This window comes from Pollicipes pollicipes, unplaced genomic scaffold, assembly GCF_011947565.3.
Source record: "Pollicipes pollicipes isolate AB1234 unplaced genomic scaffold, Ppol_2.1 Scaffold_4295;HRSCAF=5057_pilon_pilon_pilon, whole genome shotgun sequence".
Lineage (NCBI taxonomy): Eukaryota > Metazoa > Arthropoda > Thecostraca > Pollicipedomorpha > Pollicipedidae > Pollicipes > Pollicipes pollicipes.
In genome coordinates this window covers 11,247,986-11,265,923 of record NW_023596461.1, presented here as the reverse complement: position 1 = coordinate 11,265,923, position 17,938 = coordinate 11,247,986, and the positions used below count along the sequence as shown (strand labels likewise).

At 54.1% G+C, this 17,938-nt stretch overlaps 2 protein-coding genes across 2 annotated transcripts in view; one reads left to right on the top strand and one right to left on the bottom strand.

Annotated features, from left to right (window-relative positions):
* The window catches only part of LOC119096426 (pyrimidodiazepine synthase), a 35,728-nt gene extending 25,293 nt beyond the window's left edge, over window positions 1–10,435 (top strand). Inside the window, exons 2-6 of the mRNA XM_037219331.1 lie at window positions 5,143–5,248; window positions 5,940–6,159; window positions 6,692–6,781; window positions 7,936–8,112; window positions 10,059–10,435. Of these exons, the coding sequence (XP_037075226.1) occupies window positions 5,143–5,248; window positions 5,940–6,159; window positions 6,692–6,781; window positions 7,936–8,112; window positions 10,059–10,187 (722 nt within the window). The 3' untranslated portion in view covers window positions 10,188–10,435. The remainder of the gene's footprint in view (window positions 1–5,142; window positions 5,249–5,939; window positions 6,160–6,691; window positions 6,782–7,935; window positions 8,113–10,058) is intronic.
* Window positions 10,436–11,824: 1,389 nt separating this feature from the next.
* On the bottom strand, window positions 11,825–17,536 carry LOC119097574 (transmembrane protease serine 9). The gene is made up of 2 exons (XM_037220616.1): window positions 16,397–17,536; window positions 11,825–12,566 (listed from the first exon to the last, which is right to left on the bottom strand). The coding sequence occupies exons 1-2, from the start codon at window positions 17,514–17,516 to the stop codon at window positions 12,169–12,171; spliced, it is 1,518 nt and encodes a 505-aa protein (XP_037076511.1). The 5' UTR covers window positions 17,517–17,536; the 3' UTR covers window positions 11,825–12,168.
* Between the last annotated feature and the right edge of the window lie 402 nt (window positions 17,537–17,938).

The window sequence follows — 17,938 nt, the reverse complement described above, 5'->3', positions numbered from 1 at the left end:
GTCACTAACGTTGCCTTAGTGCATTCCACAGCATATGAGCTTAACAAGGCTCTTAACGAGCACGGTATCACGAACACCTACGACGAAGTGCTGCGATTTGGGAAGTCAGTGCCTAAATTTGTGCCGGACAACCAGTCAGGTTTTCACGAGAAACTTGGCTTGAGCACGGATATCGGTCCTATCTTTAGCTTTCGTGCATTGTGAGCCCTAATGGGCCGAAGAGCACCCATACCATGATCATGATGTTCACCCAGCATCCTGCCAGAATCATTGAGACGGGGAACATTGGTGTGATGCAGCTCGAGATACCCCGACTCAGGAAACGCGCGGTGTCCTCTCTGCAAGTCACCAACCGGGCCACGCAGCTGCAGCGTTACATGGGGCCCTCCGAGCTGAACCCACCTCTGCTTCCGGCGAAGGCTCTGTCCGCTGAAGAAGCGGAGCTGCAAGCAACTGCCGTCATGTTCAGTGAGCCGGGAGACGCGGCATGGCTGTCGCAAGTCCACAACACTAAGTAGTCCGAGTTTCTATTCAAATGGCGCGAGGACATCCAGGAGTTGAGCAACTATCTTGAGACAGCCAGAGAGCACCCAACTGGAAAGATGTTTATGGACTGCGTCGTTAGGCTTACACTGCTGGCGCTCACGTTCCTGCGTGGAGAGCGGAACGGCGATTTTCTCCTCCAGCAGCACTGTTTAAAGGCAATGCTGCCGTATTTCTTCGCGATGGGCCACCACAACTATGCCCGCTACCTGAGCTGGTATGTGCAGCAGATGGAACACCTTCCCCAGCAAGCCAAGGAGGACCTTCTGGCGGGCGCGCACGTCTTTCGGCACTCGGACGGCGGGACCGCAGAACCAGAAGACCAGTTCGGTGAGCAGACGTGTGTTAAGCCAACGAAATGTAGTGGAGGCATAAATAACATTTTGACGAACGCCGAGCAAGTGACTGAATAGGTAAACAGTTTCATCGTTTGCGCTCACTTGGACATCGCCATGGATCATATGTGCGGTGAAGCTGGGGACGGGGAGAGGCCACATGGGGAGCTGGGAACGAAGAGGAGAAGCACAAGGAGAAAGCAGGAGAAAGAAGCGCAAGGAGAAAGCACAAGGAGAAAGGAGTGGGAAGAAAGGAGTGGGAAGAAGGAGACTGGACGAGGCCGATCGGAGGAGGATCGCGGCAGAGCTCGAGAAACATACGCGCACCCTTAATGAACAGCATCCTCGTGTCTATAATATCTGCAACGGCCAAATGGCCCCCGACACCGTGAATGTTCGGGATGCGCTGACCATCGGTAGTGAACAGAGTGGGCAGATATCCGCTTTCCTAAACAGTAACTTCCACAAAGTGATGAGAAGGGCGTAAAAACAGTGGAGGGACTCAAGAAGGCCGTCTTTGTCAAGGGAAAGGCTTTCCTTTGTCAAGTCAAAGGAAATCTACGACATTGACACGCCGTTCGGTCGGCTGCTGGTCGTGGGGCAACAACGAAGCGTGGATGTTGCTGACGTCTTCCAGTTCGAACTGAGTCCAGTGCCTTCATATCTGATCGACGAATGCGGCTTCTTGAGGAAAGGCGACAAGACCGTGCTCGTCAAGTGTCTCGGTGTCCCTGTCACGGCTCTACTTGCTCCAGACGTGGTGTTGGTTGACGGCAGTCAGCTGATGTACCGCGTCACCCGGCCCGTTGTGGGACCGCAGGAGATCTGGCTGTAAGCTTCGGCACTCGACCGGCCCGCTGTCCTCCTTGCCCCAAGAAAATCCTGCTCCTTGACAGAAGAGACCAAGAGACTCCTTGCGCGCAGGATCACCAACGAGTGAGAAGAGGAGTCAAGGAAATCCGGCTGACCCGAAACGCACCCTTTCATGTCGGGAAGCTATCCTTCACAATGTCATGAACAAGGGTCTGCTCAGTAACATCCCATGCAGCTACCCTCTTCCACACAATACCCAGCTTGTCAGCAAGCTGGACTGTGCCGTCACCCATGCTGAGGCAGACGTCACTCTCTGCAGCTACATGCAGAAGGCCGTGGCGGACGGTTCCCAGACCATTCGCATCATAAGTGATGACACCGACGTTTCGGCCCTCTTGGTGTACTGAACATCGAGGAGGCAGTTGGTCGCTAATATCCAAATGGAGAAGTGGAATGGTGATTTCCTGGAACATCAACGGGACTGTCAAATGGCCAGGCCCCGGAAAGCGTAGCCAGCTTCTCGGCGTCCACGGACTGTCGGGATGCGATACGGCGTCGCATTGCCTCGGAAAAGAGAAACAGTCGGCGCTCAAGGTGTCATAAATATATTTGCCATATCCTGATAAAGTACTTGGACAGCTTGGTGCGACCTACGATGAGCTAAAATGGACAGCAGACGCCTTCTTCTTAGCCCTATACGGACAACGGAGCTGTAGAACAATGAGTGACGCGCATGCTCGCTTTCAAGAAGCCTCCGCCGCTAAAGAAACTTACGCCGACTAATGCCACCTTCCAGCGGCATGCGCTCCGAGCTCACCTCCAAATGCTACTATGGAAAGCAGTGGACTAACGTGATCCCCCTCCCCCCCCCGAAGAGGCTCGAGATGTGGCCAACTTTTGTTAGAGCACCGAGGGCCCCGCCATCACACCAGTTATCTGAATAGCACTAGTTGCCCCCAAAACACTCCCGGGTGCAGTGAGCTGCAGGTGCACATCAGAGGGCAAGGCTTACAGCGGCGCGAGCTGCAGCTGCAACAGCGCAGGCCTTTCATGCACAGAGCTCTGCAAGTGCAGGGGAGGGATCACGTGCTACAGCCGTTTTACCACCAAACAGATAGATATCGACGACCAAAAAGAGGAACTGAGTATGCATGATGCCGATGGTGATGATAATGAACGAGTAGCACGACCCAGAAGAGGAACTAGGCATGCATAATGCCGATAGTGATGATAATATGAACGAGTAGCAGACGACTCACATCATGTGCATCATGTTTGACCATAGCGTCATGGCCGATGGCCAAGCGCAAACGTGCAAAATTGATGGGGTTCAGAATTTATTTGCGTTGGAAAAAAGCTGTTGTCTGGGATCGCGATTGCCAGCTTACTCCAGGTAAGGCAAAGTTAGGGAACCTTTTTCAGGACAAATAACGATAAGCCCGGCCCCTTCAGTGAGCGTTTCTGAACCTGAAAGGTATGGCTGTGGCGGATATGCTTTGATGGAATGATACAAATCTGGCATGAATTGCCTCACTGTTGTAATACCACACATCATATGCGCGATGCAAAATTTGAATTTCTTCCTTTTTCAGTCGTCAGGGCCACAGCGATTGAAGCCCTCTGTGGGTGTACTCTTACAAATGGCTTTTGACCTTGTGTCACCATCTTTGCTCCCGTGTTTTGCCTTGTCTTCCCTTGGACTTGATTTACTCGCCTCCGCCGATCCGTCGCTACAGGCTGCGGCTGCGGTGTGCTCGACACATAGGATTGCGCGGCAATGGCAACTTGCTGGTGTTTGTACAGCGATACCGCCGGACCTTGAGGGCTAGCGGCCAGTGCCGCAGACTTGGTGATGGCCCGCCCGCCCGGGTCAAGCCCTTGCCCCACTCCGCGGAACGGTGCTATCAGCTGTTGAAGAGGTGGCCTCGCCACAGCTCGCTGTCCGCTCCCAGACACGTGGGCCAGAACTGCGCGGGGGACGGGGAGTGGGTCCCATGTCGCACCAGCTTTGGAAACAGGCATCATTACGCATGTGACGGTGCACGTAACGAAAGTAATTGATAACACACGTGCACGTTCCGTACTTACCGAACAAGGCCGTAAAAATCAACCTCGGGTTCTTCTGTAAATCCAAAAGGAGCCTCCCAGTTTATGGAATGCACCCGGTTCGCACTGCCCATGTCGAATCAACCGTAACGTGTCTCGGGCGTCTCCACCCCGGTGTACCTGCAGACGTGCGGGAAAGGGACATCGCTGCGATTCTCGTTAGCGTCTTCCCTTGCATTTGAATTGTGCTTGTGTCGTAACTTCCGCGAATGTCATACCTGAGTGTGCGACTTGTATTCCGCCGTCACTTGTATTCCGCCGTCCCTTGTATTCCGCCGTCACTTGTATTCCGCCGTCACTGTGCGTGGTGCACCGGGCGCGCGGCGACGCCCTCCAAAACCGTGTTACGCGGTGACGTCCTCCAAGGTGTTTTTACGCAGTGACGTCATCCAGCGTCTTTTTGCGCAGTGACGTCCTTCGATGTCGTGGTACACAGTGACGTTATCCAATGTTGTGTTACGGAGTGACGCCTTCCGATGTCTGTTACGCCGTGACGTTCTTAAGTATCTTTTTATGCTGTGACGTTCTCCAATGTCTTTTTACGCAGCAACGTCCTCCAATGTCGTGGTAAACAGTGACGTCCTCCAAGGTCATGTTACGCAGTGACGTCCTTCAATGTCGTGTTACTCAGTGATGTCATCCAATATCGTGTACCGAGGTGACGTCCTTTAATGTCTTGTTAGCGTCCTCCAATGTTGTGTTACGCAGTGACGCCATCCAATGTCTTTTTACGCAGTGATTTCCTGCAATATCATGATACACAGTGACGTCATCCCACGTCCTTTTACGCAGTGACTCCCTCCAATGTCGTGATGCACAGTGACGTCATCCAATGTCTTTTTACGCAATGACGTCCTTCAATGTCGTGGTACACTGTGACATCATTCAATGTCGTGTTACGCAGTGATGTCCTCCAATGTCCTGTAACGTAGTGATGTCATCCAATGTCTCTTGACCTAGTGGCCTCTTCACATTTTCCTGTTTTTGCGACACACTGCCACGCCGCGTCCCGTCCACCGCTGACGTTTTAGCCCGATGCTCCACCGCTTCTCTGACCCCCTTCTCGCGGGCAGAAATCATGCTCCGATACCCCACCGCTCTTGCCTTCTTCCCCCCTCCCCCCCCCCCCCCCACACCTCTCCGGTCGTGTCTCCATGTTTCGTCGCTCCTGACTCCGGAGGCCGGCTCCTGACGCGCGCAGCCTGGCCTCCCGACGGTGTTTCCTCTCCTCCTGGCGGTGTGACCCCGCCTCCTGGCGGTGTGACCCCGCCTCCTGACGACGTGACCTCACCTTCCGGCGGTGTGACCTCGCGTACTGACGCATGTTACCCCGCGTTTGCCGCAGGCTCCGAGTACCCGCCGCTGAAGCCGGGCACTCTACGCGTCTACTCGATGAAGTTTTGTCCATACGCCGAGAGGACGCGACTGGTCCTCGCGGCTAAAAACATCCCGTGCGTGCTGGTCCTGGGTAGCCTGGGCCAGACGGGCTGTTCGGGAGTTAGTTGTCGTTGCGCCACTCCCCTGCCAGCGCTTATTGACTAAATGTGTTGTGAATTATTCTGTGTAAATCAGGTTTCCACATAGCTGTTGCTCAGTCATAGAGGACTTTTCATAGTTACGACAGTAGTGATAGCCTTATTCCTCGTAGAAAAGCCAGAAGAATGGAGATATAGGTACGTTGATATTTCGGCAACATGCCTTTATTGATAGCAGAAGAGCCGAAGTAAATAGCAGGCGCAATAATAGAAAAACAGAATTTACTCCTGCTATTCATTTCGATAAAGGCATGTTGCCGAAATATCAACGCATCTGTACCTCCATTCTCTTTGCCTTTTTACGTGGAATAAGGTTATTACCACTATCTTATCTGTGTGCATAATGTTCCTCGCAAATGGACTTAACAAATTCCGAAGTTTTTTCTACAGATACAGTTGGACCACCGCGTCAAAATCAGAACACGTCTCTGTGGGCTGTGCACGTGCACTTATTCGTTTGAATGCTTTATCTGATGTGGTCGCGGCTGGGGCTCGACCAGTGAAACAGGCTAATAATGTTTGCAGTTCAAGCGATCACGCGGCCGGTCTAGCCAAGGGTTTTTCAGCGACTGAGTCATCTTCAGAACTCTGCTCGCCGTTTTGACAGACACGAGGTGGTCAACATCAACCTGAAACAGAAGCCGGAGTGGTACGTGGCCAAGCACGCGGATGGCAAGGTGCCAGCGCTGGAACTGGACAACCATTTTGTGCCCGAGAGCCTGGTCACGTGTAACCTGCTGGAGCAACTGTACCCGGAGCCGGCCCTCTACCCGGCTGATCCCTGGGCCAAGGCCCGTGACCAGTTCATGGTGGAGCAGTTCAGCGCGGTAGGTAGCTTCGCTGGGCTGGGTGTAAGGGAATCAACACGCTTAGGAAATGTCTATTTGTATATATATATATATATATATATATATATATATATATATATAATAAACATTCCATAGACATTCCGTACATGTGCATTCCGGACACCTTGTTGTAGGAATCCGCACGGCTCTGTCGGAATCTTGACCCCCAGCGTGTTCCGCACTGTACACATTTGAGAACGTGTGATTTCAGCAGCCCATGATGTTAATGAGGAGTCCAAGGGGCATGCACTCAAGACATTCAAAGAATTTGTGCGTGTTTGTCCGTGGCCGGGCTTGCCCATCAAACGCTTGATTGCCGCGGTTACAGCATGCCCATCGTTATATTATGCCGTGTGAATTTTGATTGATCACATTTGTTATTCGGTTTTGTGGCAGTCTCACAGGTAGGCGAAATTCAAGGCCGTCTTGGACTTTGAATGCTCACATTGTGAGTAAACTGTGCCCCGAATGTGACCGAAAATGTGTCAATTGATATCACCATCTGTTCTAGGTTTCTGGAACCATGTACCAGATGTACCGGGCTTCTGGGGATGCCGAGAAAATCAAGGAGCTCAGTGACACGTTCAACAAGAAAATACAGGTGTTTATTATGACCCTCCATTATTTAACATACCCGTGCGCAACGGCTAGGTTAGTCGGAAAGTTAAGGGCATAATGGTGTTACTTTTCTGGAAAAGGCGGGGAAGCTTGTCTGACCAAATCGAACGATCATTGAGTTTCATGTTATCCTCGTAACGAAATCTAAATGATATTTAATCGTGAGACTGTTCAGTCCACGAATCTTAGGATGCTTGTGAGCAATATGCCAGGATAAACGCACACTGCGCATTGGTGAAGAAAGGCGCGGTTTCGAATTTCTGACGCGTGTCAATTTGCTCAACGGTGATATTGTGTCCTGTCAAGGGTGCGGTGTTAGGGGACTGCTCCTCCCCCTTCCCCAGGGGCAGCGGCGGACGGCTTCTTATCCGCCCCCTTCCCCCACACACCACCCCTATCGGTTATGGAGCTGGCGATGACCACTCACTGTGCCAGCCATGCGTATGATGATATGATGACCATGATGATGATGATGACTGCGACACCCGTCGGTCTGATGAAGCGGCAATGTGCCATCTGGTAATCCTCGTCTGGTAAGCTTTGCCTGTATCGTCCAAGTGATGAGCCCGCTCTGCAGCGCCCCTCCCTCAAGCTCATCCTATTCCGTCCATCTGATCAGCTCATCCTATGCCCTCCGTTTGATCAGCTTGTCCTGTGGCCTCCGTTTGATCAGCTTGTCCTGTGCCCTCCGTCGGATCAGCTTGTCCTGTGCCCTCCGTCGGATCGGCTTGTCCTGTGCCCCCCGTCTGATCAGCTCGTCCTGTGCCATCCGCCTGATCAGTTCGTTCTGTGCCATCCGTCTGATCAGCTCGTCTTGCGCCCTCCGTCTGATCAGCTTGTCCTGTGCCCCCCCCCCCCCCCCGCCAAATCACCTTTACCTATGTATTCCGTCTGATTAGATTGTCCTGTGCCCTCCGTCGGATCGGCTTGTCATGTGCCCTCCGTCTAATCAGCTTGTCCTGTGCCGTCCATCTGATCGCCTCATCCTGTGGCGTCCGTCTGACGAGCTCCCGCTGTGTCGTCTACCTGTTGCGCTCGCTCTGTCGCCAGCCGTCGGTTTAGCTCACCTGTGCCACCAGTTCGATGAGCTCGTCCTGTGTCACCTGTCTGCTGAACTCTGCCCCTGCCGTGCCTCAGCCATTCGAGGAGGAGCTGATTCGCCGCGGCACGCCCTTCTATCACGGCGACCGTCCGGGTATGCTGGACCTCATGATCTGGCCGTGGATGGAGCGCTTCCCGGCCGCTCGCAAGCTGGGCGTCACCACACTGCCTGAAGGAGAGGTGCCGCCGCCGCCACCCTCCATCAAAAACCTGGTGCGTGCCCCCCCCCCCCCCGCTGTTATGCGGCTCAGCACGAGGGCTTTTGGGATGGTGTGACAAGACATTGATGCAGTTTGGACTGCTTTATGGCGTGGCATCTCGCGTTACTAAACATTGTACTTCTGTGAAGCGATTGCATCCCACGATCAGTAGCATAGAATTTTAGGTCATTGACCTTATGAAGCAACTGGAGCAATTATTAGGTTCTTTCTTGTTTGGAAAGGCCGAACAGTTCGTCTAACCGCTCCGATTTTCTGTTAAACGGGACGTTCACGGACATATGAAAAACGATCCCATGATGGCATCGCGTTTCTGATTATCCCGGGACTTAAATTTAAGTAGTCATTTACAAGATATTCTCAGCCTCTAAATTCTAGAATGCTCCTAAACCATACGCCAGATTATACGCGCACTGCACGTGATTGCAAGGTTGCACGCCGCAGAATACCTGTTGTGTGTCACGTTGTTAAACCGCCGCAGCGTGCGTTTTCAATGATGCAGGGTGTAGTCAAGGTTCTTGGGGATGTTGCGCCAAAGGCTGATGAGAAAACACTGGTTGTATTGCATCGGACAGGCTCGCTATATATACTGATCGAGACGTGCCCACTCTCGAACCACTGATGCGTACATCCTCTGCGCGTGTCCCTGGAAGACAGGGGCGTGAGCCCCGCCTTCCGGGTGTTCAGGATACACACGGGGCGCACGCGTAGGGCGCCCGCGTAGAGACGGTAATGTTGCGCATTTCGCATCGGTCCACGCGTGAGCCGAGCTTCCGACCGTCTTTGCGAACTCTCCGACTCGTCAGCTGAGCAAGGGGCAGCGCCTCGGGTTTGGCTGACGTTCGCACCGACAAAAGTGAACAGAGAAAGGCGGAAAACACGTCAACACGTTTTTTAGACATCAGATGCGGTACCGCTTGGACGACGAACGAGTTATCTGGTAGACAAAGCGATCAGTGTTCATGATTAGAGCTGGAATGAGATGAACCGTTCATGCTCCCCTGCCTTGGCCTGATCCCGTCCTGATCACGGCTGTGATCGCTCGAGGCTACAGACGGTCACAGGCGCTCGAGGTCACAGACGGTGACCTCTGGTGCAGACGTCCGCACGCCCAGCGTACCGGGCACGCTCTGCGGGGGGGGACCGTCCTCGCCCCGCTCCGATGATCGATGGCTGCTGACCTGGGCTTGTGTGCTCCACGATAATGCCGGGCAACAGGCGGCGGCAGCGGCGGCGGTGATATCATTAGTTGCTGGCGGTCCGATCGATGGGTGCCAGCGGCGCAGCCGTCTAATGGGGCCGCGCGGATCGGCAGATGGGGCTCGCGTTGCTGATAATTCAGTGACCGAAGCTATTCTTGTCAGGTGTTTAGCCAGTACTTAGGTGTGTTAAGTGTTTAGCCAGTGCGCTGCGAGAATCTGCTTCGACCAGAGCCTGCGAGTGGTGGGCTTGCACTGTAATGCGTTTTGCACCGACTGTTTGCGCGGCACGGACAGTTTGTGCAGACTGTGTGCACACTTTTACTCGGCTGCCGCTCGTGTCGTGTTGGTGCCGTATGCTCAGTTGTTACCATCAATGCAAATTTCCCATGGTCGATGTCGTTAACCGTTTTTGTTTTTTGTCAGACAACGCTATTGACCTGTTCGCCGACGACAAACGACCAATCCGGGGTCTCCATGGTCGCTTGATGATCACCTGTTTCTGGTAGCACCCATCCATGTGAGGGGTGCTGTTTTCACCCGGTGTTGAGGCGTTTAGTCGCTTTGTTCCTTGCTGTTGTTCATCCCGAGGCGTCGCAGGATTTGCAACACAGGCTAGCAGCTAGCGCTCGCGGCCCAGTCGAATATCAGAAGGCCCAGTTAGGCAAGACGAGCCTGCTACATGACCGCAGTCACGGTCCGCGGCGAGCGGGCGTCACTGATCATGTCTCTGCCGTTGCAGCACGAGTGGGTGATGCGGATGACACAGCACCCCGACGTCAAGAAATGTCTGATAGCCACCGAACACCACATGAAGTTCATCATGTCCAGCAAGACCGGCAAGCCCGACTACGACATGGAGGGCGTCTAGGCCGGGAGGCGACGCAGCCAGAGCCGGGCAGCCGAGGCCATCTAAAGGCTCGAGGCCGCGCGGGAGTAACTCTCTGGCTGGCGGGCGGGACCGACCCGGCCGTAAGATGTAACCAAACGTATTTCCGTTAGTAGGTTCTAGACAGCCAAAAAGTCCCTGTTCTTGGTTGCGGTGTTTCACGAATGAGAATCATGCTACCGGTGTTCAGACTGCTCCGTTCCCATGGCAATATAGCTGGAATTGTGGAATTTGGGTTTGATATATTGCCGTAAATGATGTGGAAAACAATGAGGATCTGGAAAAGAGTCGTTTGTGCCCAGCAAAGAAAAGAGTGACTGGTATGATCTGACCGACACCCGTGCTTCGGCCTCGGCGGAAACTAAAAGCATGAATTTTTATCGGGGTGCTGGTGTAGCTCACATGTCCGCCTGCGCTCTCAAACACAACTGTCGTCGTGCATTTAATCCAGCGGCTCTGGCGCCCGCTCAGGAAAGCTCAGAGAACGAATTTTTCGTGCAGCTACTCTAATTGTTCTTGCCAATCTGTGGTGTTTTTGATCAGTTCTGGTTCTTGATCAGATCAGATCAATCAGCTGGTGTTCTTGACAAATCTGTGTTCAGTGATGGCGTCCTTGATTGTTAAGCGTTGCCAGGATACCAGCTATTGACGGTAGACGTCAACCTACATTGATTGGCTGTCGTAGCGTCGATCAATGAAAGTAATCGTTGGGAATAATGACAGAGGCCAAAGTGGACTCCAGGCTACTTCCTCGAGTTTAAAGTGGGCGACAGGCTGATTGGCGTTGTCTTGACGAATCGATCCGCCGCTTTTCATCAAGTCAAGATCCACCAGTGCGGCTCAAAGTCCGCAGCTCGGCGTTGTTGATGCCTTCGATAGCGGGATTCGTGGAAAAGCCACCCAGTGTTTGCGTTGCTGATCGGCAGTCGCATACTTATCGACTGAAGACGGCTGAAGACAGGCCGTACTGTACTGGCCATCCTCCGCTTCGATGCAGCGCCGGGTTTGTCGTTGGATCATAATGGTTCTTGGTTCGTCATACACCATTATAAAAGGCGTTTGACGCTACGTGCTACAGCGCCACGGAGTACCGGAATGAACCTGATATGTTTCATGGATGCAACATTTGCGAGGCTGTCAGCGTTAGATATGGAAGGGCACTGAACCTGGCACGTCGGGCCTCCATGGCGTGCGGCACACCAGTGCTGGTTGGCCAGTTGTCCCCCATTAGCGGTGCTGATTTAGCGGCTGGTCGCGTCTCGACGGTGAGGGTAGGACAGGGCGCTGGACCCCGACGACACGAGAGCGGGCGGCGCGACCTGCAGCGCAGTGCAGCCAGACACGGACTCCATGGCTCGGTCTCCGGGTGCACTGTCGGGTCCGGCGCCGCAGCCACCGCCACGAAGTGGAGTGCCAATGTCCGCGGCGGTTACACGCCTCGGTGAATGACGCTGTTGCTTTTACCGGCAAGGCACCTTGGTAGTGTCACCCCACGTGCCACACTGATGTTAGCCACCATTGCCTGGACATATTAAGTTAGCCGGAAGCGAGACCGTCGCAGAGGAGAGGATCGGGCATCACCACACAACGTGTCGCAGAGGCTCGGAACACTAAACGCTTTGCAAATATATTTCCGCCCTATTTAACAGACAAGCTTTCGTCTCGTCTCGAACGCGGTCCAGTTTCGTCATCCAGATACTGTTACCTCTCGCTGGCTTAGATACCGCTATCTCTTCAGGGCGTGATCTATCCAGCCGCCTTGTAAGAGCCCCAACCATCGTGCCACATCAGTGGTTGAAGTACCCTGGATTCCGAATCGCCTCCATGCTGGCGCGTCCCCTCGGTACCAAACCAAATCATGTACATCGTAGGCAGAACAACTTTTCCGTACGACAACGACCACTCACTCAGCACTGACGCCAGTGAGCGCGGTGCGTTGCCTGTCGCAGTGTCGCGCGATGACCTACACTCTGCCGACCCGCTGCAGCAGCCGGTCCATGGTCTCCAGGATGAAGGGCACGTAGTGGCGCACGCGCAGCGCCAGCTGCGGCTGCCCGGGCATGCAGCTGTCCATCAGCTGCAGTCCCTCCAGCTGACCGACGCCATCGGGGGCGCGCGCCACCACCGGACCGCCAGCGTCCTGGTCGCAGCGCGGCACCGCCGCCAGGCAGAGGTCGGGCCCGGCGCGCGATCCGCCCGGGAACAGAAACTCGGCGAGCGGCGATGCCGCCAGGGCGGCGCCACAGTCGGCCAGCGGCGCCACGGCCGCCGTGGTGGTCTCCTGCCAGCCACGGCTCGAGCTGCCGTCCGTGTCCAGAGCGGTGGCGTCCAGGCCGTATCCGACCAGCCGAAGCTCCGAGCCTGGGAAGTCGGGAGCGGGTTATGAGTCGAGTCAGACCACTGGGGTCGCGGCTACTAAATCGTCAGCCGCGGATGGTCGGGCGGGGGAGCTTGAGGGGGATGGGCTGGGTCAGCTGGCGGCCTGTGAGGCCGGCGTTTTGGGACCAATGGACGCTCTTATCGCTGTGGGTTAAGAAGTATCTCAATTTGACGAAATACCAGGGGACTGCAGGACATTACTATTGACATCGTAGCACGGGCCCCCGGGGTTCCACTACATTAGTGCTGCAACAAAAACTCTTACTCACAGGAATGCTACATTGCTCCTAGCAATGCTTATATGCGACATTAGTGCTACGCGACAAAACTTGTGCCGCATAAAGTTCAACTCTTCATAACTTCTACTCCAAACACTGATGCAGACGTTACCTATACGCGACGGTATTCTACGGCAAAAACTTAAACACATTAGTGCTACATGACAAAACCTATGCTTCAACAACTTATCCCTGTCATAACCTCTACGGCAAACGCTTATACAGCCATTGCCATCGCCACTTACACATTAACCACTGCTTATACACGCATTACTTCTGCTGTTGAGACTTATACGCGACATTAGTGCTACAGAAAACACTTGTGTTCAAGTATTTCCTGTAGAAATTATGATCGGCATATTTCTTTGCGGTACAAGGTTTGCCGTGTGCTATTGATGTCTTATATGAGTTTTTGCGGAAAAATTAATGTCGCGTATATATGAAGAGTGCATAAGTCCGCTGCATAAGTAATGATGAGTATAAGTGTTTGCAATGAAGACTTGTCCTGTAGCACTCCTATCGTGTATAAGTTTTCGCGGGAGAAGTAATGACACGAACCAGTCGAGACTGCATCAGTTTTTGCAGCAGATGTACTGACGTGTGTACGTCTTTGAAGCACAAATTTTGTCGTATGACATTCAGGCCGTGTATAAGCCTTTGCAGTGGCAGTAATATCGCATATAAAAAATCTGCACCAGTTTTTGCAGCAGAAGTAATGCCGCCTATAACTGATGTAACGTTCCTGTCGGTAGTGGTTTTTACAGTAGCAATAATGTTGTGACGCCGGACACCGGTACGGGTCCAGCCCCCAGCCGAGAGTTCAACAGCTGGACTTACTGAGAGCTGTTTCCATAGAGTTAGGTTTGCAGTGCTGTGAGGATTATGCAGTCGCTATTTGCGGTGCAAGGGGAATAGGGGAGAGTTGCGGCGTGACCCCTACGCTGTGCCTGTACCGCGTCCCCACCGCGTAAACTCAGAGGCCAATTTGGTGCTATGTACAAAGAAGGTTGTGTGTATTATATTTGCACGCTGATTGCCACATGGCCATACACTGCAGCTAGGCAGCACACAAATGGAAGACTGGGAAATGGAGGGGGCGGGGGGGGGGAGGAGAGGAGAAAGCACTCAATTTGTGTTCTGCTGACGTCATAGTCTTATTTCAGGCAGAAGGGCGCTGAACACAAGAGATGTGGTACGCCAGCCGGGATTATCACAAATGCATCAGAAATATATGTCATGGACTCATTTCAGTTCCATACTTGTGGCCCTGAGCAACGTAATCAAGCAGACCACGGTCTCAATCCAACGGCCAAAGACCACATTCGCACTTTCAAGCCGCATGACAGCAAGACAATACGCCATTTTGATAACGGAATTTTTGCATGACTGAAGTATAACGAGAAACATTTCTCACACCGCAACTACCCGCAGCGCGCGACTTCATATATCTCGCGTTCCAAATAGGCTTTCGGCAGCCCAAAAGTTCTAGACATCAGGTCAGCTATACGCATTTGAAATAAAACAGTCTCAGTTTTCCAAAAATGGTCTTATCTTTGTTGAATATTTGCTTCTTGACTACTTTATAACCATAAGAAACGCATTATCTTTCGTCGGAATGCGCAAAAATAGCCAGCATCTTGAAATACTTCGATGAAAAAATGGGCAGCCAATTAAATTTTATTTCAGAAAAAAACTCCACGGCTGCTTTCATGTGAAACAAAACCATGAGAAAACACCCCGCTCCACTAAAGAAGAAATAAATTGTAGACATCAAAGTGGGGAGGTTTCCTAAGGGCGGCCCTTCCAGTTTCTAAAACCTATCTTCAAAGTTCTAAGCTATTTCCTCCAATGAGTCAATGCCAGGAGCTCGCACTGGCTCTTGTGCCGCCAGTCATCTACAAATTCTGATTTTCTGGTAATTTGAAGCCAACTGTGCAATATTGACGGAGGATATTGCTGTAGGCATATGCCACATACCTCCTCACACTGGCCATGCCATCGGCCACCCCAAACGAACCCGGCCACAAGCCTGTGTGTGTGGGAGGGGGCGGGGGGAAGTGTGTGAAGATTGTTGTGCATGGATTTCCGCATAGCATGCACTGTACAGGCATCCTTCAAACGAATGGAGAATTGTGGGACAGTAGAGTAGTACAACCCGCTTGAGCGCTGAAGGTCATGCGTTGCGTTTGGGTGGCAGCAACCGATTGAATACGTGGTAATTTTAGAACCTCACATGTCTTCTTCGATTTGCTGAACGTGAAACGCACAGATCTGTGTTTCACAATAAAAAATACACTTCAGAAAACGGTGCACGCGAGGGGTGTGACAATTCGCACATGACAATCACAACTGTATCAGAAACATCCGTTCCGAATTATGCATTTTTACAACATTTTTATGTTGTAATTATGTAATTACAACATAAAAATGTTGTATGTAAATATGTAAATATGTCATTACAACAACACAATTATGCATTTTTACAACATTTTTACAAACTCAGGCAGTTGAGCTATAACTGAAAAGAGCACAGTCTGGTCTTTTCGGGATTGGTCCCAACTTTGCTGAAAAAGTATGTGTTGACTACCATGTAAGCAAGACAAAAACGAAAGTTGTAAAGAAACTACTGCAAGCGCCGAAAATGGCAAATTTGTAGCGTGTCTATAACGTGCCCGCACAATACCTGCACAGTGTCGGCACTACGCTCGTACGACGTCTCTACTGCGTGCCACATTTGCACGGTGTTTCTGTCATGACCATGCCATTCCTGCCACTTATCTGTGTCGCCTCTGTACCGTGTCTCTGTCAGGTCTCAGGTCTGTACCGTGTCTGTACCGCGACCACACTGCCTCTGTACACCGTCCGGACCCGGCCTATGCACCTTGTCTTTGCCATGTCCGTATCCGTGTCTGTTCTCTGTGTGCTGTATCTGCGCCATGTGGCAGTCATGTCTGCCTGTCTGGCAATGTCTGTCCTGCGAATACGCTGTCCGTGAGCCGCGTCTACAGCGTGCCTGTATGCCGTGTACGTATGCCGTGATTATGTACTTTTCCCTTGCACCTTGTACCGTGTTTCGGTACCGTGCCTTTTACCGCATCTGTATATTGTGTCTGCCTACCGTGCCTGTATGTAATGTATGTGTACCATGCCCGTGTACGGTGGTTGTGTGCCGTATCTGAGCACCGTGCACTGTGTGCCGTGTCTGTGTACCAAGCTTACGTGCCGTGTCTATGTACCGTGTCTGCGTGCCATGTTTGAGTACTTTGTGTATGGTGTCTGTGTACCGTGTCTGTGTACCGTGTCTGTGTACCGTGTCTGTTTACTTTGTTTGTATGCCATGTTTGTATACTATGTCTGTGTACCGTGTCTGTGTACGTCGTCTGTGTACCGTGTCTGTGTACTGTGTCTGTGCATCGTGTCTGTGCACCGTGTCTGTATACCGTGTCTATGTATGGTGTCCGTGTACCGTGCCTGTATACCGTGTCTGTATACCGTGTCTGTATACCGCGTCTGTGTGCCGTGCGCGATGCTCACCTGGCGGCGGTCGGAGCGGCCGGGCTGTGTCGGTCGGGTCCGGCGGCGGCAGGCAAACGGGCTGGATCATCGTGCTTTGGTCCGCCGGCCGCGCCAGCAGCAGCAGCGCCAGGTCGTGCCGCCGGCTCGGATGCGTCCAGGCAGGGTGCCGCTCCACGGCCAGTACCGGGTGCGTGCCGGCTGTGCCGTCCGACTCGGACGTCAGGTCGTGCTCGCCCAGCCCGACCAGCAGCTGGCGGGGCGAGCCGCCGGCGCAGTGCGCGTTGGTCAGCACGATGCGCGGCGTAAGCAGCGCGCCGGCGCAGAGCCAGTGGGTGACGCCGGCCTCGTCCACGGTGCCGACCAGCGCTGTCCACGGCTGTGCGCCCAGTTGGACGGGCGTGACGCGCGCAAAGGACGGCGGGCGCTGGAAGTAGTTGCCGAAGGCGCGGAAGGCTGTTAGAGGCCGACTGATGCCGCAGCCGCGTAGCCGGTGGGGCCGGACCCGCCCGGGGGAGGCGGTCGGCGCCACCCGCGACGGTGCGTTGCTCGGCCGCGGCCTTAGGCCGATCGGCGCGTGCCGGTTGGGTGGCGCGCCCTGGCCGCGGCTGGGTCCGGTGGGGCGAGCCGGGGGTCGCGAGCGAGTTGGTGGCGATTCGGTGGGAGGGCTCGCCGTCGGTCTGGTGAAGCGCGTCGGCGGCTTAGTGGGAATCGTTGGCCTGGTCTCCGGCCTGGTGGGCGTCGGCTGCGGTCTGGGAGGTCTGGTAGGTCTTGTCTCCGGCCTAGTTGGCCTGGACGGTGGCCTGGTGGGCCTTGTCCCCGGCGTGGCGAACCTGGGCGGCGGCGTCGCCGCTCCGCCTGTCCGGTCGGACGCGACGGCCGCCAGCGGGCAGCAGACAAGCGCGTCGCGCTGGGAGACGGCGCAGAGGCGCGGCCGCAGCGTCACCAGCTGCTCCACTCGGGTGAACAGCGAGCAGCGCCGCGACAGCAGCGACACACACACACCATCGCCACCCTGCGACGTTTGACACAGCTTCGGCCCGTCGCTCTGCGGGAATGTAATGCGGCCGGTCGCCGGCAAGAAGCGGCACGCCAGCAGCAGCACCGCCGCTGTCCACATCACTGCACGGCCAGCGGCCATCACTGGTGAGCCGGCTGCAGCGGCGACGCCGTCTCCCTGCCGGCACACTCCGCGGCAGCTGGGCCCAGCTGGACTCGCCGCTCGCCGCCGTCGGCCGCGTCGCTGACGGGAATTCCACGCTGGCCGGCTGCGCCAGCGCGCCCTGCGCCTCTGCAGACGACGGGCGGCCCGTGCGGCTCGCAAGGGCGGTTACAGGGACGGGACAGGGCGAGTCTTACTGCCGCCCGTCAGTGATCTGTGGCTTTGGCAGTGTGATGTTATCAAGTGCCGGAAAATCATGCCGACGGGTTCGGTGGTGACAAGCATGCGTTAGCAAGACCTCACGGGCAGGATGCTGACCACTCATGATGTTACCGTGAAGAAGCAGCTCACCAGCGACAGATTCAAACGTTTGGGTTACGCTCGATCCGCTTCTTTTCCTT

What these genes read in the sequence shown, in the direction of transcription:
- LOC119097574 (XM_037220616.1), bottom strand. Translation starts at nt 17,516, where the DNA reads ATGGCCGCTGGCCGTGCAGTGATGTGGACAGCGGCGGTGCTGCTGCTG. An exon ending in GCCGCTCCGACCGCCGCCAG is followed by an intron (nt 12,567 to 16,396) that starts GTGAGCATCGCG and finishes CCGACTTCCCAG; the next exon opens with GCTCGGAGCTTCGGCTGGTC.